The sequence below is a fragment of the Meriones unguiculatus genome, chromosome 18, assembly GCF_030254825.1.
Source record: "Meriones unguiculatus strain TT.TT164.6M chromosome 18, Bangor_MerUng_6.1, whole genome shotgun sequence".
Lineage (NCBI taxonomy): Eukaryota > Metazoa > Chordata > Mammalia > Rodentia > Muridae > Meriones > Meriones unguiculatus.
Genome location: NC_083365.1, coordinates 73,568,792 through 73,583,043, shown reverse-complemented (window position 1 = coordinate 73,583,043; position 14,252 = coordinate 73,568,792). Strand labels below are relative to the sequence as shown.

The following is a 14,252-nucleotide window of genomic DNA, read 5'->3' as shown; positions in this document are numbered from 1 at the left end:
TCTGATACAAAAGCAAAGAAGTGCTGGGGGCTGAGGGACAGGAAGGGTGGGAGTATGAAACGAAACCCAACAATAAAACCCAAGATCTAACAATCATCTTTCTGTCACTCAGCAGGAGACATAACTGGAAAAACACTTGCTTAACTAAACAGAAGGTTTCTTCTCTCAAGCAGGGAACAACGGGCCCTTTCAGGGCCTCCGGAGCTTGGGGCAGAAAGGTCACTTGGCAGTTTGATTACAGTGCAAACGAAACTGCTCTGGGACTTGGGAGGTCAGTAAACACAGGTTTTATGACAGGGTTTGCACTGGGGAGACCACTAGCTGGCAGTTTTGTTTTTCCCTCTGTGGGAGCAGAGGTTTCACAGTCTGCAATTCCCCAGCTAGCAAACCCCTTTCAGTTTCCCTCCTTGGACGGTAGATGGCAGCAGAAACAAGGTAAAGGTCCTTAGAAAGCCCACAGCCCAGAGCTGCTGGGACAAAGGGAGGCAGCACCGGGGTCCAAACATGCAGCAGTCTCTGTGTGCACTGGGTGTGCGCTGTGTGTGGCTACGTCTAGGCAGGATCTGATCCTGGTTCTCTCTGCCCACATGCTGACGTCAAGTCTGAAGTGGCTCCAGAGGCATGCATAAAGTGACAAGGAGACACAGAGGGTGTTGCAAGCCTAGTGGGAGTGGGGCGGGTGGAGGATGCTAGGATTCCTTGTGCCTCCAAGCTCAGAAACAACCAGGCCATTTCCCCCCAAAAATGTACTCATCCAGGCAGGAGTGAGGATATGCTAAAGATGAAGAGACACCAGAGCCACAGGTGATCAGACATAGAAACAAGGAGTCCCAGGAACTGCAATTTCTCTTGAGTCTCACATTGGACTGGAGACTGGAGCAGAGCCGGTGATGGCTCAGTGACAGGCTGAACCACGCCTTGACAAGACTGTTTAGTTATGAATAGCTTTTGTCCCCTGTTTAAACCTAAGCTTCACGGAGGACTCCAAAGATGGACCTGGGAGTCACAAGACCTCTCTTTGTTCCCTCCCCAGTGTGGCCACAGGAGTAACTCTCCTTTCTTTGCTCCTCACCGCCACTGGTCTCTTTAATTGACACTGAGGAAAGACAGCTGAACCTACGTAGCATGTCAGGGCAGCCAGGGCCCAGATCTGACCCTAACAACCTTTTAACAGCTGAAAACAGGATAGCATGAGGCATCCCCTCTCAGCTCAGAGCAGAAAACGCTAGTGGGCACAGACAGGGTCTTGGCAGGTTTAAAGAGAGCTGTTGGAGCCCCATGTTTACTGACCTCTGAAAAATCGGATCTGCTAAGAAGTGCTGAGACCCTCTTCAATTCTACACGGTCATAAGCAGCTGTGGAAGAAATGAAAGCGGCAAATGCCTACCCATTTAAGCAGAGAATCTTGGGGGGTGGTGATTATCTCCTTCAGATCAACTAATCAGAACCTACTAATTAAAGGGTTAGAGGCTATTGCTTGATTAACTTGAATGTGACCTAAGTGTAATTATATCTGAATAATAATTTGCAGCAATTCTTCCGTGCTCCTGGCACCAGAATATCTCAGAACATACAAACACTTAGGGAGCTAGCTCAGGATAACTAAGTTCTGGCTGTGCAGGCATCAGAACCTGATCTCCGATCCCCAGAGCCCAGGTACGGCTGGCTGCAGCAGTACACACCTGGAATCCCAGACCCTGCAGCGAGAGGAGCAGGGAGAGTCCTGAGGAACTGGAAGGCCAGCTACCTGGTGAACAACAGCAACCCTGCTGAAAGCGAGGCTGAAGGCAAGGCTGCATACCTGAAGATTCTGTCTGACTTCCACACGCAGACTGCAGCATTCATGTAGCTGCACGCATACATATGAACACACACACCCCATATGCACACACAGATGATGTAATGAACACTTTGGGCTAACTCTCCCAAGCCTCACCATCTTCCAAGGACACTTAAGCAAACACCACACCATTTCCTGGCAATGAGTTTCCTTTTCACACTAATTAAGATGGCACAAGGTGATGCATGACTTTGAAACACTGAAATAACAGCTTTCCGTCAGCTGTCAGTAAGCGATTTTTCTCTTGGTTCCTGTATACTCCTTACTTCGACATCAGCTAATGACGCATGGACACAGCACACGTATGAAAGTCACACAGCACATTTAGGCGCTGAACAACAGTAGTCTAGGTTCTCGAAAATTCACCATCTCCAAGCAAAAGCTTCTGCTACTTTCAGTCCTCCATACACCTCACCCATGCCAACTTGTCTTTTCTCTTGATCCATCACTGGGTCTACGTACGGCCCCTCCCTCCCTCTTACTTCCTTTCCCCAGCTTCTGTCTGTCTCTCTCTCCTTTCTTTCTGAGGATTTCATGTTATTTCCATTCCATCCCTATACATTTCTTTACCACAGAAGGGAGAAACACAAGACAAGGAAGCATTCAAGGACCGGGGAGAGGGCCTGCTGGCTAACAGCACCTGCCCTGGAAGGATGAGGACCTAAGTTTGAGTCCTCGGCACGCTGGTAAAAATCTGGGTGTGGCCATATGTTCCTGTAACCCCAGTACTGTGTGGGGTGGGAACGGGAAGGTGCTGAGCTGGCTGGCCCAGGTTCAATCAGAAACCACATCTCCAGGAATAAGGCAGAGAGTTTTTGGGCAGGAGCCCCACTGTCCTCCTCCAGCTCTTGCACAGATTCTCATGGGTATAGACACCTGCGTACCTGTGTGTGCTTATATAAAAGTTGGGTGAAAGAGTGCTAGGGTGGAGTTCTTCCAGGGAAAACTGGCCACACTGTATGGGCCTAAGTCTGCTTTTCAGAAGCCCAGAGTCTAGTAGGAATAGTCTAGGTGGGGGACATCTCCATGCCCAAAACTCCAACTCCACGACTGAGTGTTTCAAACAGAAGGGTCACATGCTCCAAAGTTAACAAGATGACAAGGAAGATCAGACAAGGGAGCACGCGTGTTGCTGATGGCAAGGATTGGGACACCCTGACACAGTCATCGAGATTCTTTTTCTGTCTTGAAAGGAAAAAGGATTGTTTTAAGTCAGAGTGAGTCAACCAAGGTTCCTTTAATCACTCCTGGGCTTGTCTAGTTCCGAGGAGTCTTGTTCACGTCTATCATGGGTGTTTGTGGCTGTGCACATGTGGGTGCAGAGGCGAGAGGTCACCTCGGTGTCCTCCTCAGTTGTTCTCCACATTGTACTCTGTGACAAGGTCTCTCTGCTTTGGCCAGGCTGGACAGCTAGCGAGCCCCAGGACCCACCGGCCTCCTCCTCCCCAGTGCTGGGGTTAGAAGCCAGGATGACTACATCCGGTGTTTTAGATGTGGATTTGGGGGATCAAATGCAGGTGGCAGGCACTTTAGCAAGGGTTACCTCAGCCTCCATCACCCTAATTAGTGACTCTACTATGTAGTGATAATTAAACCCAGAGACTTATATATGGGGGGGGTGCTATAACACACCCCTGAGCACCTGTGTGTGTACATACACACATATGCACACCTACAAGAACTGAGTGAAAGAAACCATTCAAATGCCAAGTTTTAACTCTCCCGGGGAAAACTGGCCATACTGCATAGGCTCAAGTCTGGTCTTCCAAAGACCAGAATCTGACAAGGATACTATCTTCCCACCCCAGGTCTAGCCACTTAGTGAGGAAAACACCAAGGATAATCAAATACTGCACCCACACAAACTCAGCATGTATTTTTCTGATCATTATCAATTAGCCACTGCGGGAGCATCAAGAGGGAATCTGGGCAGTGAATTAACCTCGGTTTGCCCCCCTCCCCCCAAATTGATTACTGGTCACAGGCTGGGGCGATGCGATGATTAACAGCACAGGCTGTGCAGTTGGATTCGAGCCCCGATGCTTTCATTTCCTCATTCAGTAACCACGGCAGTTGCCTCAGTGTACGAATTCTTGAGGTCCATTTATAGTCTAGAACCTTACCTAAAGGGACACGAGCGAAATGGGGCCAACACTTTTGTTATGGCGCTGTTGTGAGGACTGAAGGCGATATTTTGTAGAAATATTCAATATTCTCAGGCTTGGTGCCTAGCATTTGAAAACTAGTTGCTCAAGTTCAAATCCAGTTATAATCTCACACAGCTGAACATTAAGTATGCCTTTCTACTACATAGTTGGCGGTGAGGTGTTTGTGGTCCCTTTCCTGTGTTTTTATGAGTTCATACTCTCCTTCCTTCCTTCCTTCCTTCCTTCCTTCCTTCCTTCCTTCCTTCCTTCCTTCCTTCCTTCCTTCCTTCCTTCCTCACAGAGATCCCCCAGCCTCTGCCTCCTGACTGTGGGGATTAAAAGCATGTGCTGCCATGATGGACAGGTCCTCACTATTTCATATACTACAAAACTACCACAAGAGAGAGCTGAGTCGGAGACAAAGAAGAGTGCACGGACTTCCGGATGGGAAGGCCAGCACCAGGAAGTGTTTGCCGCTGTTCAGCCTCCCTGTTTGTTCTTGAAATGGCAGCGGGGTACAATCTACTCCTAAGAATAGGTATTTCCTTCCTATCGTAAAAAAAAAAAAAAAATCTCTACAATGTTTGGGCGTGATGGTCAGTTTTAATTGCCGCCTGGACACAACCTAGAGCTACCTGGGAAGGGAGGGAGCCTCAGCGAGGCACTGTCTAGAAACAGACTGTGGGTATGCCTGTGGGGGCTGTTTTGCTTGTCTTAACTGATGTGGGACGATCTAGCCTAAAAGCGGATGGCATCATTTCCTGGGTTTGGAGGTGGAGAGGGGAGAAAGCTAGGTACGTATGCGTTTATTTTCTCTCTGATCAGGGATGTCGTATTCCTTGCAGTTCTGAGATAGAACACCCTGAGAAAAAATCAAGTTAGGAAAGAAAAGATTTGAAAGGAGTATAGTCTCTCCTGACAAGGAAAACATGGTCGCAGGAAAGTGAGGATGGCCTGGCAGTCAGGAAGCAGACTGATGCATTTTCATCTCCACACTGGGGACAGACCGAGCAACAGACAGACAGAGTGGGGAAGGAGAGAATATATATTCTCTCTCTCTCTCTTCACATACACACACATACACACATACATATATAATACACAGGATCCTAGTTCTTCACTATCAGGAAGTGGGGCCAGTGGAATACTTCCTCCAGAGAGGCTCTACAGCCTAAAGGTTCCTTCACGTTCCCAAACATCACCAAGTGTCAAACACAGGAACTTGGGTGTGTGTGTGTGGGGGCACAGATACAATGTGACCAGCTGCTCCCCCTCCTTGACTTCTCTGCAGTGGTGCACTCCAACCTGTAAGCGGAAGAAGCCCTTTCTCCCCTCAGCTCCCGAGGCAGCCGTTTGTAAGGGAGTTTTATTACAGCAGCCGAGTGAAACTAGAACATATGGAAACAGAAAGGTGAAAGTTTCAAGGTTCCTTCTTCTCGGCCAATTGATGCCAAAGGAAGTAAACAGTGCCTGAGTTCTTCATCCAATTGACTCTGCACTCTCTTAGTCCCCAGAGCCTATAATTGAAGCTGCTTTGGGCTGTGTAGGGAAGAGCCGGACAATAGGACTTATCACACCTTTTCAGCCTTGTCAACTGGCCAAACTGTCCACTACCCCAGCACTTGCTGAAAACTGGGATCCTAGGGCAGACACCCGACTTCTCCCATCAGTTCTAGTGTGTGGCCAGGGACGAAACAAGCCAGACCACAAACAGCAGCATGAAACTTAAAAGCACCCACATTTTGTCACTTGAAAGCCCTACAGCAAATCAAATGCGTTACAGTTTGTGTCAAGTCGTTGACCTAGAGATGGAAAGTGACCGGTTTTTAGATGATCTCTGCTAACTGACCTAGGTTCTAGCTCAGAAGTTTGGATTACTGATTTTCAGATTTGGTCTGCAATCTGAAATGTATGCAAAAGCCAGACATGGGGAAGGCACCTGTGAGAACCCGAAAGGTCCTCTGAATTCTCAGGAATTACCTGGCATCTGTTCTAGAACTGACTGAAGCACCTCCATGTGATGGTTAATCAGCTTTGTCACTTTGATACAGTGTAGCATCATTTGGGGGGAAGTCGCAGTGAGAGACTAGATTAGGTTGGCCTGTAGGGGATTATATTGACCAGGTTAACATAAGATTATGTAGACCCATCCTCTATGGCTTGCATCAGGCCCTGGGCAGGGCATTGAGAACTGTGTAAATGTGAAGAAAGCGAGCTGAGCATGAGCAAGCGTTCATTATTTTTTTTCTATTGGCTATGGGGGTGTTGCTTCAAGTTCCTGCTTGCCTTGACTTTCCTACAATGGTGAACCATAACCTAAAAATGTGAGCCAAATAAGTTTCTTCTGTTGGATAGTTTGTCACAGCAAAAAGAAACAAAACTAAGAAACTTGTTTGGGAGAAAGCTTGAGGCCAGCCTGGGCCACATGGTTAATGTCCAAATTGGTTAGTCTGTGGGGAGACTGTGTTAAGTTAATTAATATGGAAAGACCCATCCACTGTGGGCAGCACTATTCCCTATGCAGGGAGCCTGAAGGTACAATAGTGGAGGAACTGAGCTGAGCACAAACAAGCAAGCAACTGAGCATGACACATTCGTTTCTGTCTCTTCTCGACTTACAGATGTGCTGTGAGTAGCTGCTTCAACCTCTTTCCGCTGTAATTCCCTGCAGGGATGGATTATAACTGGAATTGTAAGCTGAAATAAACCTCTCGTCAGAATATTTTGTCTCAGAAACAAAAGAAAACCCAGCCAGTCCTTGTGGGAAAACCCAGAGTTAGCTGGGGTCTTGGGGACTTTTAGCTGTATTTTGGCCCGCAGTTAGGCGCAGAGGCAAGACTACTGGGTGAGGCACATACTCCACAGTGGTCACATCTGTGTATGCATCCGGCTGAGACGACTTGGTGAAGAGTGGGGTCATCACGGGTCACCCAAGTCATGGAGACGAGGATGGTGGGGGCTCTTGGAAAGGGAGAGCATGAACACCAGCTTCCCCTGCTGGGTTACAGGTAGTTTGCGCTTAGTTTGGGGCTAGAGGGTAGAGCCCGACGCGCTCCTTCTGGGGCAGGATGCCACACTGTATTCATCGTGGTCCATTAGGAAGAACCACCCGGGGAAGAGGGGGAACGGAAAGAAGTTAAGCCTGGGAAGGCAGGCTCCTGAGAGTCAGCTAGCAGAGTGCCTGCCTACTGTGCACAAGGCCCTCAGCCCACTTCCACACAAACTGGCCGTGGAAGGGCACCCCAGCAGCCCCTGCTCTCAGAGACTGGAGGCAAGATCAGGAATCCAAGCTCATCCTTGCCTACAGGGTAAGTTTGGGGCCAGCCTGGGCTACATGACACCTTGCTTCAGCACACACACACACACACACACACACACACACACACACACACACACACACCAGAAACTAGGAAGGTGAAGAAAAGCCACATTAATGAAGATGGAGAATTAAATCAGAATGTAAACTATGCTGTCCTAGTGAGTCCCGATACCCAGGCTCCAACTCCTCTTTTAGAGTTTGGTAGACCAAATGACCTGCCTGTGGTTTTCAGATAAACCAATAGTTTATCAACATTTAAGGCTCTGTTAGAAGTGGCTTCTAGATTATAGCAACTTCCCAGCACTTTACGCTCCAATTTCCACCTTCCACCAACATCCCACTGTCTTCTGAGGCCAGGGCTCTAAAAGGCATGCTCAGACAGAGATCTGTAGAGCAAATTGTACTGTGGACTAGAGGCAGCACAGCAAAGCTAGCTTACAGGCTGGGGAGGCGCATATGGCAGCACGCTTGCCCTAGCATGAGCTAAGTACTGAGTTCAACCCCAGCACGGAAGGAGCCAAAACCAAAGCAATACCAAACCCAAAGATGGCTCATTAACAAACACTATGAGCTGCAGTGACTGAACACCAGCCATTTTTCTCTCTCTGAAGATATGGGGAAAGGAGGCCAGGCTTGCTCTCCTCTTTAGCTGAGCCTGAGGAGAGTCTACTCACTTTCACAGACATTTCTCTTTGGCAGCTCCTGCTCTTCACTTCCAACATGGATGGGAATAAATTGCTTAGAGGTACAGATGGAGTGAGAAGCGGGAAAGGATTTGAATGCAAAGCCAGGCTAGTCTGTGTCATATTTCCAAACTCAAGATTCATTCATCTCAGCTGCCTACTGCTGGGCTATCAATGTAAGGGGAGCCTTGGACATAAACCGCTCCATGCTCCTCATATCTGCCAACAATTTGAGCCACAATTCTACATGGAGTGGTTTAACATATTCTTTAGGATTTAATTGTATTCTAAATTATGTGTAGCTGTGTGTGTGTGTGTGTGTGTGTGTGTGTGTGTGTGTATGCATGTATGTGAGGCCAGGGACATCAGATCCTTTGGAACAGGTGGGTGTCAGTGACACAATGTGAGTGCTGGGAACAAACTTGGGGCTTAAAGGAAAGACAGCATGTACCAGCCTAATATATTCTTCTCAGAGAAACAGGAGATAAATGATTATATCTCATAGGGCATCAGTTTTAAATTAATTACTTAAAATGTTTATGTGTGTATATACCTGTTTATCTCTGTATCAATGCTTGCAGTACCTACAGAGGCCATAAGAGGGGGTTCAATCCTCTGCAACTGGAGTTAAGAGGTGGTTGTGCCTGGTATAGGTGCTGAGAACTGAGCCCTGGACCTTTGTAAGATCAGTATGTGCCTGACCACTGAGCTGTTTCTCTAGTTCCAACACCTGCTTATATATCTTCTTTTTAAAAGAATATATAAGGATTACATATAAAAACACATTTAAGGATATATATCTTTATTGTGCATGCGCACACACACACACTCACACACTCACACACACATACAAGCATAATAAGCTCAAGCTCAAGCTGCACTCTTGGCTGATTGGCCTACTCCAACATCATAGCTGGGTGGCAGAGGCTTTTTTTTCTTGTCTTCCTCAGGATGGACCTCAATTTTGGCCCATTTCCCATTGTCTGACAAGGTAAATGGATGGTAGGCAAACGAGAGTGTTTTTAAAATCTGCAAGGCTGAGGAAGACGTTCACGAGGTCGGGTGAATAGAAGCGTGTGAGACGGTAATGACACGCTGCAAGACAAGCGCTGCCGTGGTGTTGTTTTAAAGGAACTTGAACTTTCAGTAGGATCTCACTGGAGAAAAGGAAAGTGAGGCAAATGGCAGAAAAGAGGATTGGTGCTGTGACAGGGTCCGGACATCCTGGAGACTGGAAAATGTCAAACTAGGAAAGAAAATGACGGCAGGAGGACAGAGAAACTGGGGCGCTCCTCACTCACGGAGCCACGGCGGTCGGCAGAGGACTCGGCCCTTTAAGGAACTGAAACCCTCATGAAAAGAAGCCCAGGTTATCCGGTAGGAGAGTTAAAAAAAGATCACACGAATGACTCAGAGGCAAAAAGCATCAATTGTGTTTGTAGGTTGAGAAACTGAGTCAGAAATCAGATAGTTATCCTTTCAACTGGTAAGCAGTCGTGAACTTTGCTTATAAGATGACTCGCAAGTGATGTGTGTGTGTAAGTGTGGGTGCTCTCATGCCAGGGCATGTAAGTGGGGGTCAAAGGGTAGTTTTGGGGATTTAGTTCCCATTTTCTTTCCCAGAACCCCTTTTTGTGGGTTCTGGGAATCAAACTCTGATCCTCAGGCATGAGCAGCATTGCTGTATTGTGGCTCCTATTCACCCCAACTTAAAAACTGTTTTTTTTTTTTTGTTTGTTTGTTTTTTTGTTTTTTTGTGGCCCAGCATGGTGGCACACACCTTTAATCTCAGCACTCAAGAGGCTGAGGCATGTGAATCCCTGTGAGCGTGAAGCCAGCTTTGTTTACATAGTGAATTACAGAGACAGCCAGGGCTATGTAGAGAGACCTTGTCTCAAAGCCAAAACCGAACAAAAACGTAAATAAGCAAAATAAAAACTGCTGTGTGTGTGTGCAGGTGTGGACGCATGGAGGTCAGAGGCCACTCAGGTGCAGTCATCTCGCTGGAGACTGAATCCCACGTGCACTGCAGCCCACGGGGCTGGCCAGCCTGTCAGCTCATGGGTGCTCTCCTGCTTCTCCCTCCATCTCGCCACAGAAGCGCGGGAATTACAGACGAGCACTGCCAAGTCTGTCTAGGGGGGGTCTTGGGGATCCAAACTCTGGTCTCCATGTTTGGGGGTTAGGCACTTTACCCTGTGAGCCATTACTAAGTGTTCTGAAGTGTGGGTGTTTATGAAGATGCCATGTCAAAGGCCCAGCAGCGCTTTAGTTCCCAACTAGTAAGCCTCAGGAGTTGGAGCCTCCTCCATGTCATGGTCTCAGTTTACAGCGAAAAGCCCAGAGGTCTAGAACCCACCGTGGTGTGGGCTCTGTTCACTCCGCAGCTACTGCTGGATGCACCTGCTGAAGACAGAGTCCTGGCTGGGGAAAGCTCAGCTAGTCAAGTGCTCACACTCAAGCCCGAATTCACCCCCAGAGCCATGTAAAATAAGTGGGCACAGTAGTGCATGCTTGCGGCCCTAATTCGGGGAGGCAGAGACAGGCAGAGCTCGTGTGCTCCCCACCCAGACAGCCTATTTGGTGAGCTCAAGGCAAGCGAGAGATACTGTCTAAAAAGCCCCAAATCAGCCAATCAAACAAACAAAGCCCAAGATATGGGTTGGAAAGATAGCTCAGCATTAAGAGTTCTCACTGCTTCTGTGGAGAACCTGGTCCACTCCCGCCCCCACATCGCGGCTCACCTCACTCTTCTGACCTCTGTCCTCCATGCCCGTGGTGTACACATACATACATGTGAAATAAAATAAATACAAAAACCCTACGAGGTCAACGGTACCTGAGGAACGATACCCAAGACTGACCTCTGGCCTCCACATAAATGCACATACATGCACACACACACACACACACACACACACACACACACACACACACACACGTAATCCTCAGTGGTAGCCCAACCATAGTGAACTCTGCCTGTCCCTGTTACAGGCAGACCCCACTTCCTCATCACGTCACATTCTAACAGCAAGTCTAGGTGTATTAGATTTAGTCCTCTCCTGAGGATGTCACCTGGCTCCCTGAATCTGCCTCCTCATGGTCTTCTGCACACCCCTACAGTGCTCCTGGAGTTAGTCCCCTTGTCCTCATCTGAGGAAGGGCTGGTGGAGAGCACCTGGGGGACCTGATTCCTTGAATGGCAGCGGCCACTGTGGCCTCTGTGACCCTACCAGAAGGTTATCCCTGGACATGGCAGGGTATTATCTCTCCACTCTCAGCTCCTTACTTGCTGTTCAGCACAAGAAAAGTTCTCCATAAACATGGGTTGTTAAATTTCTCGAGGTTCAGGGAACAGAGCCCAAAGCCTTGTGCACATCAGGTAAATGCCACCACTTAGCAAGTCAAACTCGAAGCAACCACAATTTACAGTTTATTACTCCCCCTCCCCCCTCTTTTCCCAATAGCTGCTCTAGGACATCACTGCTTGGTTGCCGCTTAAAGCTTAGACAGAGCTTCATGCATCCTAGGCTGGCAACAAACTCCTTACATATTTGAGGGTGACTTTGAACTCCTGATCTTCTGCCTCTAAGTCTCAAGCGCTGAGATTACAGGCATGAACCATCATGTCCAGCATGGGTCTCTCTCCTTTACAGCCAATATACAGATACACTTGAAGCACAAAAACACGTGTAAATGTTTTTTAATTGTAAAGTATATATGTATACATAAATATCCAGAAAACCTTATAGCTAGGCCAACCCAAGCTGATGTTTCTGTGGACTCATTAAGTGAATTATTTCAACAAATAAATAGTTACTAAATCTTCAAACACGATGGTGCAACTCCCATCTGGTTTTATGTCCTGTTGGACAAACATTGAGCTACAGCCCTAACCTACTGCCTAAAGTTCTACTGCCCTGAAAAAAAAAAAAAAAGCATGAAAAACTCCCGTTTTCAACACCAGGGGAAAAACCCTATAAACCATGTGAATTTTTATAAATCTGCTAAGAAGTTACCTTGGTTTCCCGGAGAAGAAACTGCAGGTCCCGTCCACTGAGAATGCCGTGATTTTTCACGTAACTGGGAATGTTCTTCGTGCTGGAGCCGTAAACGGTGGCGTGTACCTCCATGTATGTGTGAATGACATTCAAGTAGAGTTTCTTGTTCTAAAGGGGGGACAGTAGCAGAAAGTGAATTAGCGAAATGACCGGCCTGGTAGGTCAGAACCTCGTGTAACAGCTTCTGGGCTCAGAGACAGAACCGGTTAATGCTGAATCTTAGACCTGTGACACGCCAAGACTGAGATTCATTCTAAAAGCAATCTGGCCTAGGAATGGAGATGTGGCTCAGCAGGGAAGCATGGTGCCTGCCTGCAATCATGGTGCTGGGAAAGCGAGACAAAGGATCCCTAGAGTATGCCGGCTAGCTAGATGAGCCCAATCAGCCACCTCTGGGTTCAGGTGAGGGACTCTGTCTCAATAGTAAGGAGAAGAATGACCAAGGAAGACACTGATGCTGACCTTTGGCCTCTTTCATATGCATGTGTGTGTGCGCGCACACACACGCACACACACACACACAGGTTTCGATAAGTGTGCCCACATACATGCAAACCCATATACACTGCAGAGACACATATACACACGAAAAAAGGAATCTTTCTGGATCTTGAGGGCAGAAACAGTCATATTGCCACTATGTAAGTCTACAATTAGAACCAAATGTGCACATGTGTGTATTACCATATATATATACATATATAAAGCCATGTTTATGTACATTATATTACGATTATTATTTGACCATATATATATATATGACCGTGTGTGTGTGTGTGTGTGTGTGTTACAGAATAACAACAGTTATGGCCAAGTATTTGGAAGTATAATGTTTATTTTAGGAATTACTGGGGACCCAGTGCATTGCTTTTGGCTCACCCTGGTTTTTGGGAAGGAAGTTTGTGTGTGGTGGGGTAGGGATGAAGGCTTGGCGAAGGCAGTCAGTTGGACTGGAATATTTATCCAGAGTTGTTAAGCTGTCTCCAGGGAATACAAACATCCCCTGCTTGCCCGTATTTCAAGCCATGATTAACTCATGCTGTCAGAACGGCAGCCCACTTCATTCTGATGGGGAAGAGGCGGGTTTTGCACAGTGTGTTCTGAGGGACCCAGCAGCTGGAGAGCTGAGAGAACCCAGGTGAGCCAATGGGGGCAGCAGGGTTAAGTGGGAATGCTGAGGTGCTCTGAAGCTGTGGAGAGAGAGCACTTCAACTTTTTATCAGAAGCAAAAACGAAGGTCCAACATCTGCAGCCACAGGTTTTCAGGTTCCAAAATTGAAACCACCTGTGCTGAGGAAGCAAGCTCTCTTTAGCTTCCCCTTCACATTTCCGTGTGACTAGGGTGTGCAAGTGGATTCTGTATGGCATGCCCCACCCCTTCCCTTTTTAATTTGAAGGATTCAAGTTCTATAATGGTTTCCAGTTGTGTCAAAGTAGGACACACATTTTCCCATTCTGAGTGGCTTTTTCCCCCCCTCTCCACAATGGGCAAATGTAATAATAGCCAGTTTGTGACTAAAGACAGAGAGAGACACAGACACAGACACAGACACAGACACACAGACACACAGACACACACAAACAGAGTTGAGTGGCCCTAGCAGCCCAGGGTGCAAAGAAGTGGACTTGAACCCAACTGAAGCTAAGGCTCCCTGTGTGCTTCCATTATCCTGTGACTATCACATAGCACTCTGGACTTTGGAGGAAACATTTCAGAAGTATCAGAAGTAAACATGAATAAAACCCACAATTTCTGTTGAGGGACATCTTGGTTGTTTCCAGATTCTGGCTATTACGAATAGGGAAGGAGATAGGGGGTAAGAGGGAGGGAAGGTGGAACTAGGGAAAGTTGAGGGAGGGGTCTTTAATTGGGATATATAATGAATAAATTGTGAAGAAAAAAATTACAATTACAATTAAAAAAGGAAGAAGTGTGCAGTTTCAGTCATCAGGTGTTCAAGACAAGCTTTAATTATTTGAAGTAATAATAATAAAAAAAAAACTACCCATGAACAAAACCCAGCTAAGCTCAAGTTAAAATTACCCATTTTATGCATTAGAGTATCAGGCAGTGATGAGTAACTCTGACTGCAGCCAGCCCAGAAACGTAGTGAATGCCTGAGCCGCAGGGTCAGTTCCATGCCTGCACACTGCCAAGGGTCTGACTTTGGACATGTGGTCCCTTGAGTAAGCGGGAGTGGA

At 47.3% G+C, this 14,252-nt stretch overlaps 1 protein-coding gene across 4 annotated transcripts in view; it reads right to left on the bottom strand.

The window, feature by feature from the left end:
* Nucleotides 1–14,252, bottom strand: part of Mgat5 (alpha-1,6-mannosylglycoprotein 6-beta-N-acetylglucosaminyltransferase) — a 278,229-nt gene that overhangs the window by 25,504 nt on the left and 238,473 nt on the right. For all 4 annotated transcript variants that reach the window (XM_060371867.1, XM_021641418.2, XM_060371868.1 and 1 more), the window contains one exon: nt 12,009–12,158. In XM_060371867.1, coding sequence (XP_060227850.1) covers nt 12,009–12,158 — 150 coding nt within the window. The remainder of the gene's footprint in view (nt 1–12,008; nt 12,159–14,252) is intronic.